At 39.5% G+C, this 27,354-nt stretch overlaps 1 protein-coding gene across 5 annotated transcripts in view; it reads left to right on the forward strand.

Moving 5' to 3' along the window:
* The window catches only part of LOC138024090 (protein P54-like), a 61,985-nt gene that overhangs the window by 27,550 nt on the left and 7,081 nt on the right, over positions 1-27,354 (forward strand). For 3 of the 5 annotated variants that reach the window (XM_068871185.1, XM_068871186.1, XM_068871188.1), the window contains 11 exons: positions 381-499; positions 7,258-7,481; positions 9,577-9,712; positions 10,095-10,213; positions 15,072-15,295; positions 19,427-21,384; positions 22,492-22,555; positions 23,745-23,926; positions 25,307-25,388; positions 25,878-25,951; positions 26,578-26,687. In XM_068871185.1, the coding sequence (XP_068727286.1) occupies positions 23,789-23,926; positions 25,307-25,388; positions 25,878-25,951; positions 26,578-26,687 (404 nt within the window). In that variant the 5' untranslated portion in view covers positions 381-499; positions 7,258-7,481; positions 9,577-9,712; ... (3 more) ...; positions 22,492-22,555; positions 23,745-23,788. Of the gene's footprint in view, positions 1-380; positions 500-7,257; positions 7,482-9,576; positions 9,713-10,094; positions 10,214-15,071; positions 15,296-19,426; positions 21,385-21,420; positions 22,283-22,491; positions 22,556-23,744; positions 23,927-25,306; positions 25,389-25,877; positions 25,952-26,577; positions 26,688-27,354 lie in introns of those variants that run through there. The other 2 variants (XM_068871184.1, XM_068871189.1) reach the window with 2 other exon arrangements.

Consider the following 27,354-nt stretch of genomic DNA (forward strand, 5'->3'; position numbering starts at 1 on the left):
TAAACTCAAAACACTTGTGATGACATAAATATTTTGGGTTTTTTGAAGGGTTATTTGTTCTATAAAAGCCTCCTTGTCACCTGGATGCATGGTGCTTTCCTCATGTTTTTACAGATAATGTATGCAAATTAATTTCTTGGTTTTAGTCAAGGGAGAATATTTGTTTAAACAAACAAACTTTGCCAAGGAAATGTATCAATCTTTTGACAGGAGACCCGTTCATTACACAGCCAGTGAGCCCCTTGTTGGGATCTCATAGCTGATATCAAAAAGTTACTTACTTCAATACAATCATGTTTGCTATCAACAGTAACAAGTAAGGACAGTAACAAGATTGAAGCAAAGGTAATAGTATTTCTAACCTTTTTCTCCTTTCATAGGCTTTGAGTTCATCAACTGCATTTAGCACACTCTGCTTTGGGACTGGTTGTAACAGACAAGACTTGGAGTTTCTGTGTCATAGCTGGACAAAAGGCCATGTATATGCATTCTGGTACATGTAAGTGGACTTTCTGAAGAAGCCTGATTTTGTCATCATCATTCATCGTACATCGCTTTCCACCTCAAGAGAGTATGACATTGCATGATATGTTTGCCCTTCTTCTACTTCTCTGTCTGGAAAGGGCGTCTGTAACTGAGAGATTGGAGAGCATCACATCCTCATACACTCGTCCTGACCAGGTTTTGCTAGGCCTTCCCTCATACTTTGCCCTTTGGTGTGATGACAGACGATCAAGTTGATCGAGTCATCAAATCCCATTACATGTCCAGTCTTCGGTGCGTACACCTCAGAGTTAGGTGTAATCCAGCTAAGCCAAGAACACTTTGCTTACTTTGCCTTTGCATGGGACATTCATATTGCAGGGCCTGTGATCATGTGATAGTCAATGACCACGAACTAGAGGTTGTAGACTCCTAATTTTTATATGGGAGATACCATATTTGCCAGTCGTGGCAGCGAGACTGCAACAATCACAAGTGACAGCTGGCTGGGGAAAGTTCCGGGAATTGCTGCACTTCATATTATGCAAGACCCTATCAATAACCACCTGGGAAAGAGTCTACAAGAGAAGCACTATGCATTATGGAAGTAAACGATGTCCTATGAAGATGACGACTTGTCACTGCTACAGTGGAGTGAGTGGTCAATGAAAGGGTGGATCGCACGCAGTAGTGAGATACCATTTACATCTATACATGTATGTAGGGTCAGAGATTAGCTTTTCACATGTTACTGCATCTGTTGTAGACCCAGTGGGAATATCCATTACAGAGGATAGAATAACTTGAAACTCCTTTCCAGCAGACATTACATGGTTGCTTGCCAGACTCTCACAGTGTACCAAGCTGCGGACCAGATATTATCATCTTATCTTTGCCCATGTTCACACCCACACCTTTTGACCCTAACCCAGACATGCAGAGGTGCAATTATCAGCAGTAGTCCATCAAGGGTATCAGATGATACAGCCAAGTCATCTGCATATGAGAGTTTCCATGGACAACGGGTTCTAAATTAATATGACATTGCCTCTAAGAGAATAACAAACAGTAGTGGACTCAGCATTGATACTTAATAGCCTCCCATCTGGACATGGAAGGTGTTAGGGAAAGAGTTGTTCATACAAACTCCACTTTTTACGTTGGTATACAATGCCTGGATTGTACTAACGAACCATTGAGTTACAACAATATACCTCTTGGTCCACCAAAGAACCTCCAGTGAAACACTGTCAATGACCTTCTTTTTTTCAATAAAGGCAAGGTGTAAGTTCCTCTCCTTAGCGTGGTGTTTGTTTTAAAGCTGTCACATAATGAAAATTGCATCAGTTCTTCCTCTTCCAGGAATATATTTAGAGCGTGTCCTACATATACCGTATTTACCCGTGTATAAGTCGACCTTTTATGGCCTCAAAAGAAGCTCCAAAAATTGCCCTCGACTTATACACGGGTCAAAGATTTTGAGCCAAGTTCCAGCTAAGTAATTTATTCAAAATTAACATAATAATGTTAACGTTGTCTTTGCCATAACAAACGCAGTGGACAAAAGCCGACGTAAAAGACTTCAAAATGAATGACAAAAGACTTCAAAACGAATGTAAGCAATTCCAGTTGAAATAAAAAAGGATTTGTCCAACTCTAAATGTTGGAAGATACTCACAAGCACAAATATGAAAAAGACACTGGAAATTTTCGTTTTCCAAAGGCAGAAAGCTCTAAAAGTCATGTTCTGTTTTTTCGAATAAAACACGATCGTTCAACGGCTTAGTAACCTGGTGCAGTACCTCGTGTTTGCGTGCAAGCGTCGTCACTCGTGTTGCGTGAGAATGCTGGTTGGTAATGAATGTTTTTTATTCTTTATACAAACCTGGCAGATTTAAATGCTTTTGCAAACTTCGTATTGTTTGGTTTATGAGTTTTGTTTTGTTTGTCATTTGAGAAATTATAAATCAAGGACCAATAAAACCTTGCACATTTTCGCATCGTTCGCAAGTTATTTTCAAAGATTGACTCCTGCTTCTGTGATGTTGCATTGTGCTTATCCTCTAAAGCCCTTTATCCTCGAACAAGGAAACAGGTGAGTTGGAGGTTTACATGTTCGATTTTCTGAGAACTTTTTCGAAACTCAAGGACAAAATGCCCGCATATGTGTGTATCCACATTTCCAGAAATCGAAGAATACAAGATTAGTGTCCCATGAACATTTAACAAAGAAATTAAGAAATTGCGTTTCTTGCCATCAAAAATGGGGGGTCGACTTATACATGGGATCGACTTATACACGGGTAAATACGGTATCCACTGTATGTTGTAGCACCTTCTCCAACACTCTTTTGATGACTTTCATACAGTTATCTGTTAGTTTCAGATCGCAGTATTTTCCTCTATCCGTAGCACCTCCCTTCTCTTTTAAATAAATTGATACATAGCTCTCCTCCTAATGCTAAAGAATATTCTTATCAGCAATGATGTCATTTGCAAGCCTGCACAGAACAGGAGTACTAGCTTCAGAAGAGGCCCTTGTCATGTCTTCTTCATTGCCAGCCTTGCATTGTTTTTCATCATGGGCATTGAAGTCCCCACTATGGAAAAGGTTTCAGATTTACCAGTAGTAGTCATTGTACATAGAAAATCATTGTACATCGCATTGTTGAACCCATCATCCAGGCATCTTTCAGCATTAGTCTTGATAAGACATATTCTGTCAGGGATGCATTTGACCTCTAAAACATCCTCTGCCAAAAGGATTTGAACATCACCAGTGCTTTTGTTATTCCTGATCCAGAAGAACTTGTACCTCCTTTATTGTGGACAGCATAAGGCATTTCAAGAAGAAACACTGATGTGGTCGCTGGATGATGATCTAGCAATACCCATGTCTGACCCCAACCCTACTTTAAGTAATGACACTCCCATTTCTAGGAGTTCCATTCTTACTTCCAACATACCTAAAAACTACCATGACTTTAATGGAGGCAAGGTGTTTGCAGGTGGTTGTCCTTCCTAACACCAATCTGGGTTCCAAGGAATGCCATGTCACAGAGGCCAAAGATTTTGTTAAGGAGGAAAAGTTGGAGAGGCTTGACACAATACAAAACTGGTTTTCATGCACCATTGACCCACCTTTTGCCCCTTCTCCTGTCAGTGATAACAGTTCTGCCACATGAACCCAGGAGCTGGAGTTGGTTGTTAGAGGCCTTGATTTTGTGTGGCCGGAGCCATTGGCACATTTTATAGACTGAGAGGACAAATTCTCTTCAACGATAACAACCCTTTAGGATCTCATAGTAAACAACACCTTATTCGTCCTTGATGGGCATTGGCTATGGAGCAGTGGCACCTCTTTCTGTTCAACTGCCCATTCCTAGCCTACTTGCACACTAAGATGCTGCCCTTTTTTCCCAGCAAGTATGGAGCAGAGTGCTTTTTTTTGGCTTATTCTTGTTCTTTAATTTTATTAATTCTTGATTTGCTGAAGTAATTTGCAGTGAGCTGCACTTGTAGTGTACCAAACATTCCATGCACTGCCATCTATCAAGCCACGGTCGATGGAAGTCTCGGTGCTCCCCAGTTGAAACATGTGGCATAACGTTTTGAGTGAAGTACCTGGATTATGGTGTCTGATGTAGGCTGCTGTTAATTGTCTAACTTGTGCAAACTCTCCTTGGCCATGTTTCCTGGTCTTGTATACCTTTTATTTTGCTAATGTGTGAAGTTGATGAAGTTAAAGTAGGCAAAGTTAACTACACTTTAAGTGTAATGTTCCAAAGAAACATTAATGCTTGTGCTTGGAATGTTCATACAACCAACGATAGTTACTCTACGGTAAGACCAGAGTGAGAAACGGTAAGTTGAAAGTTGATAGGAGTCAAACAGTCATCTGGAATAACAGAGAAGAGAAAACAGCTGGTCTTGGCTTTGTTATTTTCCAGCAGATTAGCTGCTGGAGGCACCAGTGTAAGAAGTGGTAATGAGCTAACTCTTGTTGGGGTGTACACTGCAACCATGCCAATATCTCCTGAAGAGAAGGAAATCTTGATTTATATTATTTACACTCCAAACCACAGTTAGGATACTGCAATGAAAGAAGTATCATGATACATGGATTTTCCATGTGTTGTGACTTCATGCAAAATACCACAGAGAAAAGCACAAAGTTGTAGATAGCCTTTGGGGACTTGTTTAAAGCATTTGACTCAGTGTACCATGATTTACTACCTGTAGTAAAGTGTAAATCTGCTTGTCCACAAATGTTTATAAGAATCATCAAGAAGCTCTGTACAGAGGTGCATGAAAGACTTGTGAACAGTGAACTAACACTGTCCTTTGAATCAATTAGTGGCATCAACCAGGGTTCTAATGTGGCACCAACACTGTTTGGTTGCTATTGAGCTAACATACTCCTGGTTGTCTTCAAGTCAAGGTTGTCAGTGGGTGAAGATATTCTTCAACTGGGCTTTACGCAGAAGGAGGAGAGCCTTTGACGGTGTACGGGACACTTAAAGATGGATCACTTGAACCAAGTACCTTGCATAATGCTGCGTTTAGATTGCTAACAGCAGTCTTTGTTAAGTTTAGTTTCTTGCAACGACAGTTTTCTTCTTTTCATGGTGGGTAAACCGAAGCTTCCCAGTATTGCCCCAAATCCTTGTTGGCTAAAAAGAGCTAACTAAAGGAGTTGCTCTGCCAAAGATTACTGAAGAAGCTTGCTGCCACTATTCAAGTTTACATAAGTCACAATGCAGTTTAATGACATGCCCAAATCAGAGTGGTTGATGACATTGTGAAATTCAGTGACACACAAGGGGGTCCGCAATTGCTCTTGATATGTTACAATCTTGTCGATCGGATGGGACAGTGTATAAATGCAGTGAAAACAGCAGAGTTCTCTTTAGAGGGGATTAAATTAGCTAATGTCACTGCAGGCATCTGTCAATTTACAGACTGGACCAGTCTCCATGTACCCTAACTGATGCCTCATCTTTTTTTCTGAAATATGACAGCAAAATTAAGCCTGAAGCCAGTTTTGATTTAAGGACACCACCAAGAATGTGCTAAAACCCATGCATTTCCTTGGCACATGGTTTACAGCTGTGGTAAACAAGGAGGATTGGAGGAGTCTGACTGCTGTTGTCGGTGCAATGTACTTGTACAGTTGCAAGGGGCTTTGAGGGAAATGCAGATAAAAGGTAGCTTGGAACTGTTCAACACTAGTTCACAGCCTTCCGGTGTGTACATCTAAAAGAACTAAGAAAAGAGGAAGAAAAGCTGGTGAAGAAGCGTGCTATTTTTTGACATCCTTCGTGAAGAAACTTGAGGAGATATCTTGAATACATCCGTTTTGTAACAAAATATAATTATGAAGTGAGGCATTCTTTCTTCAAATTACACTTGCACTGAATAGAATGGGTGTCAAAGTCAGATTTGGACCTTCCACCAGTAACCTAGAAAGGTGTCCTGGGTGCGTCCTGATTAAAGTTGGTTTATGACACATTTTCCTGCATAATACTGAGTTGCGATAGAAATGTCAGATTAAACACTTTGAAAGTGAGGTTATTGTGTTTTCAAGTCTGATAAATTCATTTTCAAGAGAGAAAATAAGGAGAAAGTAGTCCATACCATTTGTCAACAATGGAAACTGAATGTTAAACTTGTATCCTTTGCGCACAACCAGGAGATGGTTTTAGGCGCTATATGGCATTTAAAGGTACATCAATCATGGGAAATACCCTGCATAATGCTGGATTTAGATCGCTGACACCCGACTTTGCTATGTCATGTTTGTTGCAGCACCATTTTTATTATTCCTTGAACTGAAGCTTGGCAGTATTCTTTCCAATCCACTCCTCTTCTGCTTACTTTTGATGGCATACTGGTCAGATGGTTTAGGGCATATCATGAAGACAACACCTCACACGTCATCCCATCTGGGCTGCTCTTCACTGGCCATGCTTTCTGGTTAAAGGTAGAGCTTATATAAGGAAGACATTGTCATGGAGGAAGTTCACCTCCCCTGATACCCTGTCCTTGGACTATGGGATAAGTCTAATCAAGTTCCTATTGATGGAACATGAGTGATGGCGTAATGGACCAGTTCTAAGACAACATTGCTATGAGCAACACCTATATACATGTCCAAGAAGAAAGATTTTGTGAAGTTGTTCTAATAAGACTCGCACCTGTCTTCCTCTGATGACCAGTTCTCAAGTTTGGTTGTATGACAAGAGCAAGCTTGAGGAAGGGAGCTTCAGAATGGCTCCGTAGTGTTTTGAAGATTCATGTAGTACTTGTAAGGCTTTTAGAGAGAAAGAGAGAGAGAGAGTTCTTTTGTATTTAGGCAGGGTGTTTTCTTGTTTTTCTTCTCTCTGCATTGTTTAAACCAAAGGCAATTCAACATTAGAAAAACTAATCATAATTATTTCAGGAACAGGAACTTGGGTGATCAAGAACAACAAAAATCACATTCTTGATTGACATTTAATCACAGTGATTTTGATTCACTGTATGGTAAATACTTTTACACTGTTGACTCATTTTTCCTCAAAGGAATATAGTTGTAAGTAATGCAAGAACTTTTGAAATCCTAGTTTCTTAACTGCACTTCAATAAATTAATCATGGATTAAACTTTTCACATCTAGAATTGCAGCCAGTTCAACTGATTATCTCAAGTTGGCAATGTTGAAGCGAATCAAGACAGCTTGGAGACTTTCAAGTTTCCTCTATCTTACCATTGCATCTGTTGCATCAATTGCAGGAGTGGTGCAAAACTGTGAAAGAAGAACACAAGCCAGTTTAGCAAAGCAATCAGAGATCAGATTCTTTAATACTCACCTGCTTGATGGACACTTTTGCTGAAGCAGCAGATTGCATCTATCAAATGGCCAAACTCTTCTTGTAGTAGTGAGAATGTTGATGATCATGATTACATATGAGTCAAAAGATTAACAGAGTCAATGTGATGTTGCTGAAAACAATAAGGTTAGTATTTTAAAAGAAGACACTGACAACTGTTTGTGTATTTTTTTATTGCGTCAATACAGCTTACTTACAACAGTGTAACTTATTCATAAGCGTGAAAAATATGACTGAAAAAATTCATTCATTAAATTTTTTTGTTGCTGATAACTTGAACTTAGTACACTTTTGAGAGAAGACACTGACCACTTTTTGTATAGTTCTTTTATTTGTACATGTAATAAGATTCATTTGAAATACAACAGTTGATTTTACTAGTTTGAATTCAAAATACCATGATTTCCTGAAAGAAAATTGTCAGTGGGCTGAAATAGAATGATGAGTTAGTATTGTTTAGTTTAATTTATTCTTAGGTACTTAAAAATAAAAAGACAGTGACAGCATAGTAGTTGTATATTTTTATTGACTTTATTCAAATAAGGTTACAAAGTTTTAAGTTAATTAATGTGCTGCATCTTGTGGTGTTGGTGATGGGGTGCGCTCCTACACTAAAGTGTGATTGTCTTCAGAAACCAAGAGTGTGTCAGTCTGAAACACTCAGGGTATCCTGGACAAAATGAGTTGATACTCATTCTTTGTCATTGCTAAGCATACGGATCGCAAGTGCATTGTATAATTTGGATCGACGATGATGCTCGAAAATCGACCTTGCAGAAGTTTAATTTTCCGGAAAACAAGAAAATTCCACACACCTGATGTCTTGCTTCTGTCTTGATCTCTCCATTCACAGCATCCATACACATGAGTGTAGCTATTTTAATTATACAACTACAGCTGTTCCAACCAACTGCCACGACTTGGTAATTGAGACTTAAACTAGTGCCAGCAATTGTGATCGTTTTTCTTCAATTCTAGATGGATGGTTTTTATGCCAGACAGTGAACAAATTTCCAAGCTTTACCTTTTAGGGAGTTTTATTTTTGTTGTTGTTGTTGTTTTTTATTTGTCACAATTCTTGCCAAAATGGTTTCAATTTCAATAACATAGTGCTGTGGCTGGAACAGTTTTACAGTTGAATGCTCAGTCAGCGGGACTATGAATGCAAGTGGGCCTGGAAGTGACCTTCCTTTGATACAGCTTCCTCTCTACTTCTCCGTGTAAATGCCTCTAGGTGGTTAACGGCCGACACATGCAACAACATAATTTACACAGGAAAAGCATTGGGGTCTGGATCAAATTAGTGCCATCCCCAGTCACACTGTCATTTAAAGGCCAGATCACCAAGCAGACAGCTGTAAATTATTCTATTTCTAATTTATTCCTAGACTAGCTTCTAGGGTGTGTGCATAGTTTGCCCATTTATTCCCAAAATTACTTGCCTAGTCCTAATCAGTACAACATTATAACGAGAGATGTGATTTAGCGTAAAAGGAGTTTCCAAGGATGGTCTCCTTTCAGAAGCTAAATAGCCACTGGCTTCAGTTAATCTTATATATATCAGTTAAATTAAAATCTGGTTGAACCCTAGCAAAGATAACACCACTTGGTGCAGTGCAAATAGCCTGACAAGTGGGTTGTAGTTGTTATGTGAACTTAAGCGCAACTAAGCAGGTGAATGATGTCGATGGTGAAGTTCCATTCATGAAGACTTGAGGACTTGAGGTGAAGACATTGACTTGACGAGAGACCGAAAAAAGCCGAAAATTTTGACCGAATGACCTGCAAAGGAACCCATGTAGGAGCCTAAGGGGAGGAGCCATCCCAACCCTTGGGAAACGACTAACTAATCTAACTACAATTAAATTAAGCCGAAAAGCCAATCATCTGTGTATAGTATGCAGTGTAAGGTTCAACCAGAGCTCTTAACAGTACTTATCCCCCCATGCCCACCCCAATTTGACTGACCAGCATGTTCCATTAGCTTGGAGGCAAAGCTGTAGTTGTAGTGAAGTTGCAATCCTTGGCTGATGTGGATGGTTTTGACAGGACTGACAGGACAAATGTACTGGGCTCAAACTTGCACAGGAACTGAAAAGTGATGACATAAGTACATTTAATTGTAATAGAATATTTGGAGTTAAATTTGAGAAAGAAAGGTAGTGATATGTAATTTAAATACAGTTTGATAAGGGTGAAAAATCCTATGAATTTCTTCCAGATCTGTTTAACCGGATTGCATCACTCATTGAAGTAAAGAATGTTAGAAAGCTGTCCCCAAGGAATATAGGCTATACTTTCAACGAGAAGCCTGAACTGTCAGATTCATCAAAAAGGGCATAAACTTGTACTTGAAGGTAAACTCAAAACACTTGTGATGATATTAATATTTTGGGTTTTTTCAAGGGTTATTTGTTCTATAAAAGCCTTGTTGTCAGCTGGATGCATGGTGTTTTCCTCATGTTTTTACAGATAATGTATGCAAATTAATTTCTTGGTCTTAGTCAAGGGAGAATATTTGTTTAAACAAACAAACTTTGCTAAGGAAATGTGTCAACCTTTTTAACAGGAGACCCCTTCATTACACAGCCAGTGAGCCCCTTGTTGGGATCTCATAGCTGATATCAAAAAGTTACTTACTTCAATACAATCATCTTTGCTATCAACAGTAACAAGTAAAGACAGTAACAACATGGCAGCAAAGGTAATAGTATTTCTAACCTTTTTCTCTTTTCATAGGCTTTGAGTTCATCAACTGCATTTAGCACACTCTGCTTTGGGACTGGTTGTAACAGACAAGACTTGGAGTTTCTGAGTCATAGCTGCACAGAAGGCCATGAATATACATTCTGGTACATGTAAGTAGACTTTTTGAAGAAGCCTGATTTTGTCATCATCATTCATCTTACATCGCTTTCCACCTCAAGACAGTATGACAACGCATGGTGTGTTTGCCTTTCTTCTACTTCTCTGTCTGTAAAGGGAGTCTGTAACTGAGAGATTGGAGAGCATCACATCCTCATACACTCGTCCTGACCAGGTTTTGCTAGGCCTGTCCTGCATACTTTGCCCTTCGTCGTAATGACAGACGATCAAGCTGATCGAGTCATCAAATCCCATTACATGTCCAATCTTCGGTGCCTACACCTCAGAGGTAGGTGTAATCCAGCCAAGCCAAGAACACTTTGCTTACTTTGCTTTTGCATGGGACATTAATATTGCAGGCCCTGTGATCATGTGATGGTCACTGACCACGAACTAGAGGTTGTAGACTCCTATTTTTATATGGGAGATACCATATTGGCCAGTGGTGGCTGCGAGACTGCAACGATCACAAGAGTGACAGCTGGCTGGGGAAAGTTCCAGGAATTGCATCACTTCACATTATGGAAGACCCTATCAATAACCACCTGGGAAAGAGTCTAGAAGAGAAGCACTATGCATTACGGAAGTGAACGATGGCCTCTGAAGATGACGACTTGTCACTGCTACAGTGGAGTGAGTTGTCAATGAAAGGGTGGATCGGAGGCAGCAGTGAGATACCATTTACATCTATACATGTATGTAGGGTCAGAGATTAGCTTTTCACACATGTTAGTGCATCTGTTGTGGACCCAGTGGGAATATCCAATACAGAGGATAGAATGACTTGAAACTCCTTTACAGCAGACATTACACGGTTGCTTTCCAGACTCTCTCAGTGTACCAAGCTGCAGACCAGACATTATCACCTTATGTTTGCCCATGTTCACACGCAGACCATTTGACCCTAACCCAGACATGCGAGAGGTGCAATTATCAGCAGTAGTCCATCAAGGGTATCAGATGATACAGCCAAGTCATCTGCATATGAGAGTTTCCATTGTACCAACATTTCAAGTAGAAACACTGATGTGGTCGCTGAATGATGATCTAGCAATACCCATGTCTGACTCCAACCCTACTTTAAGTAATGACACTCCCATTTCTAGGAGTCCCATTCTTACTTCCAACATACCTAAAAACTACCATGACTTCAATTGAGGCAAGGTGTTTGCAGGTGGTTGTCCTTCCTAACACCAATCTGGGTTCCAAGGAATGCCATCTCACACAGGCCAAAGATTTTGTTAAGGAGGAAAAGATGGAGAGGCTTGACACAACGCAAAACTGGTTTTCATGCACCATTGACCCACCTTTTGCCCCTTCTCCTGTCAGTAATAACAGTTCTGCCACATAAACCCAGGAGCTGGACTTGGTTGTTAGAGGCATTGATTTTGTGTGGAGCCATTGCACATTTTATAGACTGAGAGGACAAATTCTCTTCAACGATAACAACCCTTTTAGGATCTCATAGAAAACAACACCTTATTCCTCCTCTATGGGCATTGGCTATGGAGCCGTGGCACCTCTTTCCATTCAACTGGCCATTCCTAGCCTTTTTTCTCTGGAAGTATGGAGCAGAGTGCTTTTTTTGGCTTATTCTTCTTCTTTAATATTACTAATTCTTGATTTGCTAAAGTAAGTTGCAGTGAGCTGCACTTGTAGTGTACCAAACATTCCATGCACTTTACATCTATCCAAGCCAGGGTCAATGGAAGTTTCCGGGCTCCTCGGTTGAAACATGCAGCATAACTTTTTGAGCGAAGTACCTGGATTATGGTGGCTGATGTAGGCTGCCGTTAATTGTCTTAACTTGTGCAAACTCTCCTTGGCCATGTTTCCTGGTCTTGTATACCTTTTATTTGGCTAATGCGTGAAGTTGATGAAGTTAAAGTAGGCAAAGTCAACCACACTTTAGGTGTAATGCCCCAAAGAAACATTAATGCTTGTGCTTGGAAGGTTCATACAACCAATGATAGTTGCTCTACGGTAAGACCAGAGTGAGAAACGGTAAGTTGAAAGTTGATAGGAGTCAAACAGTCATCTGGAATAACAGAGAAGAGAAAAAAGCTGGTGTTGGCTTTGTTATTTTCCACCAGACTACCGGTAGCTGCTGGAGGCACCAGTCTAAGAAGTGGTAATGAGCTAACTCTTGTTGGTGTGTACACTGCAACCATGCCAATATCTCCTGAAGAGAAGGAAATCTTGATTTATATTATTTACACTCCAAACCACAGTGAGGATACTGTAATGAAAGAAGTATCAGGATACATGGATTTTCCATGTGTTGTGAGCTCATGCAAAATACCACAGAGAAAAGCACAAAGGTGTGGATAGCCTTTGGGGACTTGTTTAAAGCATTTGACTCAGTGTATCGTGATTTACTACCCTTAGTAAATGTGCTTGTCCACAAAAGTTCATAAGAATCATCAAGAAGCTAGGTACAGAGGTGCATGAAAGACTTGTGAACAGTGAACTAACACTGTCCTTTGAATAAATTAGTGGCATCAACCAGGGTTCTAATGTGGCACCAACACTATTTGGTTGCTATTGAGCTACCATACTCTGGGTTGTCTTCAACTCAAGGTTGTCAGTGGGTGAAGATATTCTTCAACTTGGCTTTACGCATAAGGAGGAGAGCCTTTGACGGTGTACGGGGCACTTAAAGATGGATCACTTGAACCAAGTACCCTGCATAATGCTTTGTTTAGATTGCTAACAGCAGTCTTTGTTAAGTTTAGTTTCTTGCAGTGCCACTTTCTTGTTTTCATGGTGCGTGAACTGAAGCTTCCCAGTATTGTCCCAAATCCTTCTTGGCTAAAAAGAGCTAAGGAGTTCCTCTGCCAAAGAATACTGAAGCAGCTTGCTGCCACTATTCAAGATTACGTAAGTCAGGATGCAGTTTAATGACATGCCCAGGTCAGAGTGGTTGATGACATTGTGAAATTCAATGTCACACAAGGGGGTCCGCAATTGGTCTTGACATGTTACGATCTTGTCGATCAGATGGGACAGTGTATAAATGCAGTGAAAACAGCAGAGTTCTCTTTAGATGGGATTGAATTAGCTAATGTCACTGCAGGCATCTATGTCAATTTCACACTGGACCAGTCTCCATGTACCCTAAATTATGCCCCATCTTTTTTTCTGAAATATGACAGCAAAATTAATCCTAAAGCCAGTTTTGATTTAAGGACACCACCAAGAATGTGCTAAAACCCATGCATGTCCTTGGCACATGGTTTACAGCTGTGGTAAACAAGGAGGATTGGAGGAGTCTGACTGCTGCTGTCGGTGCAATATACATGTACAGTTGCAAAGGGCTTTGAGGGAAAGAAGGGGAACGCCGAGAAAAGGTGGCTTGGAACTGTTAAACACTAGTTCGCAGTCTCCCGAAATGAACTAAGAAAAGAGGACTTGTCACAACATGGGTTGAGCTGGTGAAGAAGCGTGTTTTTTTTTGACAATATTTGTGAAGAAACTTGAGGAAATATCTTTAATACATTCGGTTTGTAACAAAAGATAATTATGAAGTGAGGCATTCTTTCTTCAAATTACACTTGCACTGAATAGAATGGGTGTCAAAGTCAGATTTGGACCTTCCACCAGTAACCTAGAAAGGTGTCCTGGGTGCTTCCTGATTAAAGTTGGTTTATGACACATTTTCCTGCATAATACTGAGTTGCGATACAACTGTCAAAGGGTGGCATCAGATTAAACACTTTGAAAGTGAGGTCATTGTGTTTTCAAGTGTGATAAATTCCTTTTCAAGAGAGAAAATAAGGAGAAAGTAGTCCATACCATTTGTCAACAATGGAAACTGAATATTGAACTTGTATCCTTTGCGCACAACCAGGAGATGGTTTTAGGCGCTATATGGCATTTAAAGGTACATCATTATTATTCCTTGAACTGAAGCTTAGCAGTATTCTTTCCAATCCACTCCTCTTCTGCTTACTTTTGATGGCATACTGGTCAGATGGTTTAGGGCATATCATGAAGACAACACCTCACACGTCATCCCATCTGGGCTGCTCTTCACTGGCCATGCTTTCTGGTTAAAGGTAGAGCTTATAAAAGGAATACATTGTCATGGAGGAAGTTCACCTTCCCTGATACCCTGTCCTTGGACAATGGGATAAGTCTAATCAAGTTCCTGTTGATGGAACATGAGTGATGGCGTAATGGACCAGTTCTAAGACAACATTGCTATGAGCAACACCTATATACATGTCCAAGAAGAAAGATTTTGTGAAGTTGTTCTAATAAGACTCGCACCTGTCTTCCTCTGATGACCAGTTCTCAAGTTTGGTTGTATGACAAGAGCAAGCTTGAGGAAGGGAGCTTCAGAATGGCTCCGTAGTGTTTTGAAGATTCATGTAGTACTTGTAAGGCTTTTAGAGAGAAAGAGAGAGAGAGAGAGTTCTTTTGTATTTAGGCAGGGTGTTTTCTTGTTTTTCTTCTCTCTGCATTGTTTAAACCAAAGGCAATTCAACATTAGAAAAACTAATCATAATTATTTCAGGAACAGGAACTTGGGTGATCAAGAACAACAAAAATCACATTCTTGATTGACATTTAATCACAGTGATTTTGATTCACTGTATGGTAAATATTTTCACACTGTTGACTCATTTTTCCTCAAAGGAATATAGTTGTAAGTAATGCAAGAACTTTTGAAATCCTAGTTTCTTAACTGCACTTCAATAAATTAATCATGGATTAAACTTTTCACATCTAGAATTGCTGCCAGTTCAACTGATTTTCTTAAGTTGGCAATGTTGAAGCGAATCAAGACAGCTTGGAGACTTTCAAGTTTCCTCTATCTTACCATTGCATCTGTTGCATCAATTGCAGGAGTGGTGCAAAACTGTGAAAGAAGAACACAAGCCAGTTTAGCAAAGCAATCAGAGATCAGATTCTTTAATACTCACCTGCTTGATGGACACTTTTGCTGAAGCAGCAGATTGCATCTATCAAATGGCCAAACTCTTCTTGTAGTAGTGAGAATGTTGATGATCATGATTACATATGAGTCAAAAGATTAACAGAGTCAATGTGATGTTGCTGAAAACAATAAGGTTAGTATTTTAAAAGAAGACACTGACAACTGTTTGTGTATTTTTTTATTGCGTCAATACAGCTTACTTACAACAGTGTAACTTATTCATAAGCGTGAAAAATATGACTGAAAAAATTCATTCATTAAATTTTTTTGTTGCTGATAACTTGAAGTTAGTACACTTTTGAGAGAAGACACTGACCACTTTTTGTATAGTTCTTTTATTTGTACATGTAATAAGATTCATTTGAAATACAACAGTTGATTTTTCTAGTTTGAATTCAAAATACCATGATTTCCTGAAAGAAAATTGTCAGTGGGCTGAAATAGAATGATGAGTTAGTATTGTTTAGTTTAATTTATTCTTAGGTACTTAAAAATAAAAAGACAGTGACAGCATAGTAGTTGTATATTTTTATTGACTTTCTTCAAATAAGGTTACAAAGTTTTAAGTTAATTAATGTGCTGCATCTTGTGGTGTTGGTGATGGGGTGCGCTCCTACACTAAAGTGTGATTGTCTTCAGAAACCAAGAGTGTGTCAGTCTGAAACACTCAGGGTATCCTGGACAAAATGAGTTGATACTCATTCTTTGTCATTACCAAGCATACGGATCGCAAGTGCATTGTATAATTTGGATCGACGATGATGCTCGAAAATCGACCTTGCAGAAGTTTAATTTTCCGGAAAACAAGAAAATTCCACACACCTGATGTCTTGCTTCTGTCTTGATCTCTCCATTCACAGCATCCATACACATGAGTGTAGCTATTTTAATTATACAACTACAGCTGTTCCAACCAACTGCCACGACTTGGTAATTGAGACTTAAACTAGTGCCAGCAATTGTGATCGTTTTTCTTCAATTCTAGATGGATGGTTTTTATGCCAGACAGTGAACAAATTTCCAAGCTTTACCTTTTAGGGAGTTTTATTTTTGTTGTTGTTGTTGTTTTTTATTTGTCACAATTCTTGCCAAAATGGTTTCAATTTCAATAACATAGTGCTGTGGCTGGAACAGTTTTACAGTTGAATGCTCAGTCAGCGGGACTATGAATGCAAGTGGGCCTGGAAGTGACCTTCCTTTGATACAGCTTCCTCTCTACTTCTCCGTGTAAATGCCTCCAGGTGGTTAACGGCCGACACATGCAACAACATAATTTACACAGGAAAAGCATTGGGGTCTGGATCAAATTAGTGCCATCCCCAGTCACACTGTCATTTAAAGGCCAGATCACCAAGCAGACAGCTGTAAATTATTCTATTTCTAATTTATTCCTAGACTAGCTTCTAGGGTGTGTGCATAGTTTGCCCATTTATTCCCAAAATTACTTGCCTAGTCCTAATCAGTACAACATTATAACGAGAGATGTGATTTAGCGTAAAAGGAGTTTCCAAGGATGGTCTCCTTTCAGAAGCTAAATAGCCACTGGCTTCAGTTAATCTTATATATATCACTTAAATAAAAATCTGGTTGAACCCTAGCAAAGATAACACCACTTGGTGCAGTGCAAATAGCCTGACAAGTGGGTTGTAGTTGTTATGTGAACTTAAGCGCAACTAAGCAGGTGAATGATGTCGATGGTGAAGTTCCATTGATGAAGACTTGAAGACTTGAGGTGAAGACATTGACTTGACGAGAGACCGAAAAAAGCCGAAATTTTTGACCGAATGACCTGCAAAGGAACCCACGTAGGAGCCTAAGGGGAGGAGCCATCCCAACCCTTGGGAAACGACTAACTAATCTAACTACAATTAAATTAAGCCGAAAAGCCAATCATCTGTGTATCGTATGCAGTGTAAGGTTCAACCAGAGCTCTTAACAGTACTTATCCCCCCATGCCCACCCCAATTTGACTGACCAACGTGTTCCATTAGCTTGAGGAGGCAAAGCTGACACTGTGATCATTGGAATCATTTGTTGATATGCACGATAAACCAGGATGTTAGGAAGCCATGGAACAGTATTGGGCATTGGCATCGCTGTTGTGTTATTGGTTTAACTGGTATGTCTTGTGGAATTCAGCCAACACTGATGACAAACTAAAAAGAGAAAGTAGATAGATCTTAATAGAAATACAGCTAGGTAACTATAAAAGGCAGAGAGATGAGGTTGTTTTCTTTTTTTGCATATATATTTTTCTTTAGGGCTTACTGAAGTTTCTGGTGCAGAAACAATAAGAGTTATTAATTATTTGATTGTCTTATTATTGTAGGTTTCTTGCAGGACCACGTGGATTGATGCAAATTTCTACAAGTGCCATAATCATTTATTATTCTTTTTTCGCTACATCTCACTACACCCCCCATCTCGTCATTTTAGCTTCGAGTGTATTACTATTTATGGAAGACAAATTTGTAACCATTAGAAAGTTTTGCTGGTGCTTTATGGAAACCTCTACTCCAACGAAAGGGTAATGCACCGATCAACTTGAAACTTCAACATTCCTTCCCCTCCCCCCCCCCCCCCCACCCTGTGCATTTGATCTTTTGAAGATTGGATCGTTCAAATTCCCATCCCCTTGGTCCAAAATGGTGTTCAAATTCCCTACCCTATCTTCGGATTTGTCTGGAGTCGCCTTCTCAAGACCACTCGTCATCTTTCTCCATTCCTCTTTAATAGACACTTCTGAAGACCTGATTTGTAAGCCAATCAACTTTCCCCTGTCGTCCACACACGTGTTTTAAATCTGTTAGTGACTTCGGCGCCCCAAAAACCAATCATTTGGCCCCTGACACTGCCGTGTCAATTTTCCTAACCCCACGCATGCACAGGTCAAATTCTTCACTCCCTGGGCACAGAAGATAGTCGAATGCCCGCGGTTTGCCTAGGAAGGGGGGTGGGGTGTTGAAGTTTGGATTTGATCGGCGCATAACTTTAGAGGGCTCAAGTAATTATCACAATTATATTTCCATAAAAAGTGTTTGAATCAGGAAAGAGAATTTCAGAATTCCTTGCTTCACTTTCAAATTTCCTGGGCTAACTGTGGCGTGTTATGCTTGCCTTGTCGTGTTGACACCAAGAGCTTTTGCATGATAATAATACGGAACCTTAAAGCAGGTCACAAATATTTACGATGGTGGCGCATGGAAAATTTGAAAACAAAAATAAGCGATTCTGAAATTCAGTTATCTCCAATAAAAACGCTCTTTTCCTGTAGCGTAAAGATATTTTTGGTTGGAGTGGAGGTTACCTCGGATGAAACTGCGTATATGTTTTGCTCATTGTCAAAACCAGAGTCCATGACGCAAGAGCAAACTAAAGGACAAAACCGCTGTCTAAGGTAGACTTCGTTCAAATAACCAGCGCCTTGCGGCTTTTCGGCAATTTGTGAAGAAACCTTTTGGCGATCATGATAAATTGAACTTTGGTAACTGATTAGATATTAGGAGCAGACTTTTATGGATACTGTTTGTCTTTGGAAAAATGACTGTTTGTTTCATTGCTGCCGGGGAAAAAAAGATGTCAAGAAAGAGCCTTTTTCTGAGCGGCACAAAAGAAGACGCCACATCTTCCAGAAAGAATCGAGCTCTGCCTTTTCTGGTAAAGCTGTTTTGTAAAAGTTGCCGAGAGAACGAAGCCGAATTTCAGAAAAAAGAAAAACATTTGTCCTTTATCTTTGTGGAAGGGCGAAACTGAAATCGTTCAAGCGCGCCGAAAAAACTAAATGGAGGTTCTTCATTTCCTGGGCCCGTTTTTCGAAGGTCTTAAAACCTTTCTGGTGCACCAATTCCCTCTGGAGATGTTTTGATTAAGTTATCAAATGTCACGACTTTTTGCTTTTACTTATCTTCAAAACATATCAAAAGACCCCAGCTTTTTAGAATAACCGGATGGCAGTTTTGATCCGGCGACAGCTTTACGAGAGGCTTCTCCGGCCGGAAAATTCATCGGCACTTTAATTTCGAGAAACGGGCCCCTGGTCTGGAATTTTTCTTTTTGCATTGTAAAATTACCGTTACTTTTCCTTGTATCGCTAAGAAGGAGTTAAGTCAAATTACAAAGCTCAAATCCTTCAATCACATTTCCGTGCGCATGCTGCGTCAGTCGAAGCGAATGCTTCGTATATTGGTAGAAAACTTGTACTTCTCTTGTACTTCTCGATTTTTACCATTTCAAAATGTAATTGTTCCTGCTCTTTCTATTGTAGTTAGAGAGGAATTGCGTCAAAGAGCAAAGCTAAAGGCGAGCAAAGCTAAAGGCCGTGAACACGCAGGAGGACATGTAAATTATTTCGCGCCGAAGTTTCCCACTTTCCCTTAACTCTCATAAAATTCCTTTCTTGTCCATTTTGAATCCGTTTATTCATGGTTAGTTTTTTCGGAATTTTACTCGAAAGAAATAAAGTCTTGTAATTTTGTTAAAATCAATTTACAATCAAGCAAAAAATCACTCAGATATTTCGAAAGTGGTGTGACGTTCCCGTCTTTTCTAAAATTACGTGAATGTTTCAGTTTTTGCTACCCGCTCTCTCTTTTGAAATGAGAAAGTTGTAGTTTTTCTGGTAATCCTTCACTAATTAAATTATTTCTAGCACAGATAATAGAAGTAACTGCCTTCTCTGCCCCTAATTTGAAGTCCTTTTGTCATCCAAATAACGATCGCCGTACTTGCATAAAATAAGTTTCGTAAAAGCAGCTAAGATATAGTAACCTCGACAAAACTTTCTTACTTAAATTTTGTTTTTAGTGTTTTTAAAGTGAAGTGAGAAAAGCAGTTACCTTTAATGCTGTATGCTTGAAACATCAGAAGTGTTTCCATTCCACGTGAGAAGCGCGCCGAATTTAAGTTGCTTCCCGCTCCTTCACTTTACGTTTATTGTCTTCTTCAGAAAGTATTGTGCTGCAGAAAAATGACCAGTAATGAGTTAACTTCAACGTACAAAGAACTCAACGAATCAAACGAGAAAATAATTGATTTATAATGCTAAAAAATTAAGTTATTCGTGCATTTATTTAAAGTCTGAGGTTGCAAATTCTGCAGCAAGTTGCAAAGTTAAACTACGAGATAACAACTCACCTCAGTAAGGTTTTTTTGTCTTTCTGGTTCAGCTATACGTAGACAGTTTCTCTACACGTCTTTTGAACGGAAACAAACAAATAGGACGGTAACTTGTAAGTAAAAACAACCCTTTTTCTTCCTACTGTGACAAAGATGCCGTTTCTTCATGGTGAATGAATTTTTTTTTCACGAGGACGTTGCCTAACTTACGCACGTCAATCACCTCTCACAAAAGCACGTGGAGTTTGTATTGTTTTCTGATTGGATGCACGATGGAATCTTCGTATTTCATTGGCTATAAATGGATCACAAAAAGGGCGGGAAAAAAGTTGGCAAACGCGTCAGTCAGAGTAGCTAAGGAGTAAACAACTTTTTTGGGAAAATTCGGAGCGTGTATTGTGGAAAATATTCGAAGTGTGGAAATTAAGGAGCGCGGAGAATAAAAAAAGTTTGTAAAAAAGGTTGGGGAGTGAATTATGGACTAAAAGATAGGGAGCGTGTAAGAGGTTTGGAAGAAAGAAGAAGAACTGTGTTTCCTCAAAGAAGTAGACCAGGGGCCCGTTTCTCGATTGTCCCGAAACTTTACGGGCCATTTTCGGGTGTCACAATTCCTTTTGTAACTCAAGAACGGAGAGGGTTTAATTCCTCAAACTTCACAGTTATTTTTCTTTTTGTTACCTTGAAAACATGTTAAAAGATCGGCTTTCCAAAACGAGCGGTTGGCAGTTTCACAAATGGCTTTTTGGGCCCGAAAAGTTATCGGGACTTTCGAGAAACGGGCCACTGTGGCCCGGGTTGCGCGAAGCATTGTTAGCGCTATTAAACCAGCGTTAAAAACCATGAAAAGCTATAGGTTTTGATACCTCTTAACCAACGGTTAGCGCTAACTTGGCTTCGAGCAACCGGCCCCAGATAGCTATGATTTCTTGATAGAAGTTAATTGCAATTATTTTCCGCAATGAAAATAATTATTATTTGCGTCAGCCGGGCGTCGGCACTTGATCATCCGATGTGACCCTATAAAACACCGTAAGCAAGGACCAGCGTGACAAAATAGAGACACCGTATTGCAGTGAAGGATCCCGCAAGAACGAAAAAGAGCCACCGGTAGGTTGATTTGAAGCTGAAGGAGTATGTTATATCTTTAGCTAATATTTGAAGAGCATTACGGTTAACGGGGAAGTTACAAGAAAACGTCGTCCACATCTACATGTTCCAGCACTTGGCAAAGTCCTTTTTTGACTTTCACCATAAGCCTCATACACCATAAGACTTTTTAGAGATATCACTTCCAGCCGGCCACCAATCTGCTGGAGAGAACAGGACAGCAACACCGGGGACTTTAATCCCGTACTCTTCTTGAACACTGTATGGGGTCTTTATTAACGTCCCACAGGGAACTTATTAACATAGAAGATATATGTGAGACGGAGCCTTCGGTTTATAGTTCTTATCCGAGAAGACTTGAAAGTCTAACCATTTGCGGATGTAATATAATTACAAAGGCAACACTTTCTCCTCTGTTATTTTAAGATCCTGAGTGTTTATCCGTCTGGGGTTTGAACCCTCGACCTCCCGCATGACAACCCAACGCTCAAGCGCGGTCTAGCTTGAAAATAATAGGGCCCGCTGATGACGAGAATATTCCGCGGAGTGCCAAAAGAACTCAGAGCACTTATTCATCGCTAAATATCAAAACGGCTGACATTTGAATGATGAAAAGCAGAAACCAAATTACTTGGATGGTTGCCATGGGAGGTTATGAAGTTGAGCGGTCCCGTCCCCCAGTCCCGGAGCAGTGACCACGTGACAAACGGCGTCTCCTGAGAACGAGGTCTCCTGTTGTAATAATTTACTTCATAGTAAACAAACGAAGTCTGTCTTCGCTTGTTTTATCCGATCGCCGAGCTATGGAATGGGAAGACAAATTTTCCTCGATTGTGCGTGAAACAGAGACAAATTTAGCGAGAGTTCGAGTTAGTTGGTTTCTGTTTTGATCTGTCTTGTGAGTCGATTGGTCACACATTCCTTTACAGTAACGCCAATTCAATTTTATTAGAGAAACCGACCTACCGACAATGAAAATTCGTTACTTCACTTTCTTTTTCCTTATCTTTGCATGTTTAAAATTCATCTTGTCTTTTTACTCTTTGCGTAGTGCAACACCGAAAGTGCTGGATTTGGTCGTAATTGTTTTGTTTATAAACTATTTAGGACCGTTTACATCCTTCCAATAAAACAAAAGCGTTGGGCCGCTCAAGTGGAAACCATTATGGAGGTGAGTGTATGTCATCTCTAATTGACCGTTAAATGGTATCAAGTCAAGATGATTACTTTGTGTTGTAAGAGCATGACCAAAACTCGAAAAAACATCCGCTCTGATACTGGAAATTTGCCGCCTTTGCCACTTTGGTTTTTGGTGGATGTCAATCTGATCTGCTGTCTTCATACACACTGTTCTTTACACCAAACGTAAGGGAAAAACTTTATTGGGCTCACCTTTTCTTTTCAATGTGTCAAGTGGAACCTGACGGCTAAAAAATGTAATAAAAGGCGGTTAGTGTAAAACGCAGACTGCAGACCCAGGGGTAAAATGCAGACTGAGGTTACAACGTAACTGTTGAAAAAGTCTAAACCCCTTAGAAATGCTAACCTTAGGCCAATTTAGGCCTAAAACAATATTTAGGCTTAACTGTTAGCATTTCTAATGAGGCCCTGACAGGAAGGGGGGGGGGTGTTGCATGTCGCTTGTCTGAATTTTAAAATCACTCCTTGACGTCACTGTCGGAATTTTGCTGGGAAAGGATGTCTTTTGTCGCAATTTGATCTTATGTGCTGTTGCTACTTTTTGGGCCATGTCGCTTGTCGGAATTTACCCTGTCAGGGCCTCTCTAATGGCTTTGGGCTTTTTCAACAGTTAAATTATAACCCCAGTCTGCATTTTACTCCCGGTCTGCAGTCTGCGTTTTACACTGACCAAATAAAAGGTCCACGGAGTTAAACCCTCTCTAATGTCAACAATGGTTGGACTGTAGTTTCTGTAAATGAGTGCAAAACCTTTACATTTGTGTCATGATAGTTAACCGACAGTTTATCAATAGTCTTGCAGAGAACAACTCACTTCAGGTCTAATACTCTGATATGAGTCATGTGAAACTTCCCATTGATTTTAGCGATAGAAGGGTAAAGTGGTGCTGTGGAAAGATTGAAAACTGTTAGCATTCATGTCTGGTCACCCATAGACCTTATTCATAAATGGCGGTCAATTTATAATTCTTTTGTCGAAGTGCAAATTAGCCTACCAAGCCTTGATACCATACAGTGAATTGAAAAGAATTCTTGCCCTGAAATGAGGCTTGGTAGGCTAATTTGCATGTGGACAAAAGAATCATAAATGTGATCGCCATTTATGAATAAGGTCTATTTCATAGGCACAAGTGAACTTTATTAAAATTATTTATCAACAGGGTCCTTGAGTTCCCTTTACACACCAGGCAACCTCAGGTCTCAAATGTCAAGACCATCAACTGTGCCATGGGATAAACAAAGTTCAGTAAAGACAGTTGGCATAACAACTGGTGTAACATCCAGTCAGGCATCTCCTGCTTTGGTCAGTGCTCTGTTTGAAAGAGTTGAGCAACAATCAGAGGTAATCATAATATTTTTTCAACTAACTACAAATGGACAACATCAGAAAAGAAATAAATATCTTTATTATATAAACATGGTCAATGAAATACAAGTTGAGATTTTGCGCAAAAACATGATATCTTCACATGTGAAAAGATCACCATTCCTGTGGTTGTATAATAAATCATACCACTGTTCTGTGTTAGGACTACAAGAAATATTATTGGTTTGGTATTTGATTGGTGTTGAAAAGTATTTCACTTATTCAGTTTGCTCACTCGTGAAATATTTTTCAACACTCGGAGAGAAATTCGTATCTCCACCCATGTACGGCCATGTAATATGCTCTTTGTCTGTAATAAGTCACAAGAGACTTAAGCCTTCTGGTCTAATATAAATTATTGACCTGTAACCCACTATCAAGCCTGAGGAAAAGAGCTTTAAACACCATAAACTACCTGGTGGGTGAGCCTGCTCTATTCAAGCAATATTTCATTCTTGGCAAGTCTAAGGAAACTGAAATATTAGAAAGCTTCTGTGTGAACATTTTGTAACCTTGTGGAATAAGTTGCAGATTACAAGTACAGTAATTTCTAAATCAGTGGAGCAATGAAATTTGATATATACAGTTCTCTGATCAAGCCAATCCGTTGCAGGAAGAAAACGGGCTGACTTGCAAGCACTGGTTAATCTCTGATAAAGGGAACTCTAAGTTCATCAAGTCCTTTCACAGGAACACATGAACCCAACCATGCTTGATTAAATTTGGGCAACCAAAAACAACAGAGCAGGATTAAAACAATACAAATCCATTGCCTTAACAACCAGACCACACTGTCCTCTTGCCAAGGACGAAAGGGAAGGAGCACATCATGAGGTTCTTACTAAGGCCAGCTTTGTACATGTAGCTAATAGAACCATAAAAAGTGTTTTACCGTACTGTGGGCAAAACAGCTGTTATTTGGCACAGACTGTCTAAATTCGCTCTATTTGATATGGAGATTCAAGAAAGCACTGAAATTCTTGAGAAACTTTAAGTTCCGCAAGAATTTCACAGATATCTGCCACCACTGCTCACTGCACCATAGTAAAAAATGAAACATCACTCAATTGGCAAAATTTCTTTTTTTGATTCATGTTTCATGCTTCAGACAAGAGCATCATTTGGTTGTTTAAATTTGCAAGCGTCCATCTAGTCATTGGACTATTATCAAAATTTATGCCAATCTTACCACCTCAGTGATTCTTACAAGACGAGAGTCTTGTCACTAGGCAAGACTTACTTTTGAGCGGTACTATAACTTTATCCAGGAAAGATCAGAACTTTTAGGCTTGATTACAGATTTTTGATTCGTTGTAGTTAGTAATGATATTTTAATCATGTTTCATTTTGTGACAGATAGTAAACCATTTAAAGAATACAGTGATGGAGCTGGAGAAAGAAAGGGAGAGCCATGCGGGAGAGATACAGAGAATGAAAGGTACCAGTGTTATAATTTTTCAGTTTTTATCTTGTGTTTAACGTAAGTTCTGAAGTTTGCTACATATGCTGTAAGTTTTTGAATGTGATTGGTAGAGACTGAAAGTGTCTACAACAAGCTGAAATGTCAGAGTGGAGTTGACGGAATGCAAAAATGGCCGCCAACAAATTATTCTTTTGTCTTTGTGTTAATTAGCCTAACTAGCCTCGTTTTACAGCCCAAATTCTTTTTAATCTTACGCGTGTGAACGAGGCTAGTTAGGCTAATTAACACAAAGACAAAAGAATAATTTGTTGGCGGCTATTTTAGCATTCGGTCAATTAAGTTTGGTTTGTCAGAGAACCAGAGGAGCAACAATAATTATTTTAATTTGTGGTTGACTGCTTGCCAGCACCTGCAATGTATGGGTGATACGTTTCCTTGCACGTTAGTATGTTGTATGCTAAAAGTGGCTCACGTGTTAGTTTGTATATTTGTATCTGATTTTAGAGGAAATAAACAAGCTGAATGAAAGGCTGAGAGAAAGAGGAGTGGACATAGAAACAGAACGGAAACTTGAGCAGGTAGTATGCCTCTTGATTTCTAGAGAAAGTGAAAAACATACTCTTATATGCCAGAAAGCCTTTAGGTTAATAAATAATGCAATATGCTGAGACGATTTCATAGAGCGAAACAAAAATGTAAACACAACATTTAGAAAACCTGAAACTGACCTGAATGTATGGAAAAGATGGTGCACCTTTTTTGGCAAAGAACGAAATTTGGAAGATATACCCCTAATAAAGCTTGACCGGCTTGTTTTTGACACTTTTTCATTAATGTTAGAAAGGAAGACAGCTCTGAGTTCAAGCCAAGTACATGTATGCTCACATCCTTTGAGTGAAGGTTTGGCTTTCATTTGCATGATCTTGAAAAGCCACACTGTCTTGTTAATGACAAAGAATTTGCCAAATCCAGAGCTACTCTTAAATCAAAATGTGAACAGCTTTGCCAACAAGGAAAAGGATGCCGTCCAAACAAGGCATTTCAGTTAAACAAAGATGATATGGAAAAACTTTGGTAGACAAAGCAACTTGGGGAACATTGTCGCCCTAGCAGGCTTGCCAAAATACAGCACAACACGTAAAAATACTCAGCAATACTAATAAGATAATGTATTTGTAACGTGTACCCTGTATTTCCAATTTAGTTCAAGCGTGATGTGTACAGTCAGCTCGAATTTGTACAAAGTCAGACAAAACTGAGACAGAGTGAGGGTGAAAACTCCCTTCGGAGTGATGCAGCAGCTATTAATGAACTGTGAGTGTTGTTTAATGCCTGCAGTTTGCTTTAATGACACATTCAGTTTTATGGTCTTCAAGTTGGTTTTGTTTCACCCAATTTTGGTGATTGGTCAAGACGGCACATGCTCATTTCACAACTAATCAATTTATTCCCGGGTATTATTCAATTATTATAATTGTGACTTGTTGATAGGTTTGCTCCCTCATTTACCACTTTATTGGTTCATTGATTATCTCTATCTGTTGTGAGTGGCCAAAAAATGTATAAATATCATAGTACAAAATTTGTAATTTAATTGTTTAATTCAAAAGTAGTATGACTATTTCAGGGGTGAGGGGTGAAGGGGGTAAAGACTGAAGCAACCCAAACTTTGACAAAAATGTTAACCTTAATTAGGCCTAATCATTATCTAAAGCATATTGTTTAGGCCTAAGGTTAGCATTTTTATAAAGGTTTGGGTTGTTTTAGTTATTGTACCCTTCACCCCTCACCGCCACCCCCTTCACCCCTCACCCCTTAAATAGTCATGCCATCCAAAAACCACTGTCTCGCTAAAGTTTTGTAAATATTACTGGGCTTGTCAGTTGTGAGCAGTGGTGGCAGGGCATACACCAGTAGTTACCAAGAAAGGGAACAGAAAGGAGATTACCTAATCTACTTGTAAATTCAGCAGGCATAATGA

This window comes from Montipora capricornis, chromosome 11, assembly GCF_036669925.1.
Source record: "Montipora capricornis isolate CH-2021 chromosome 11, ASM3666992v2, whole genome shotgun sequence".
Classification (NCBI taxonomy): Eukaryota; Metazoa; Cnidaria; class Anthozoa; order Scleractinia; family Acroporidae; genus Montipora; species Montipora capricornis.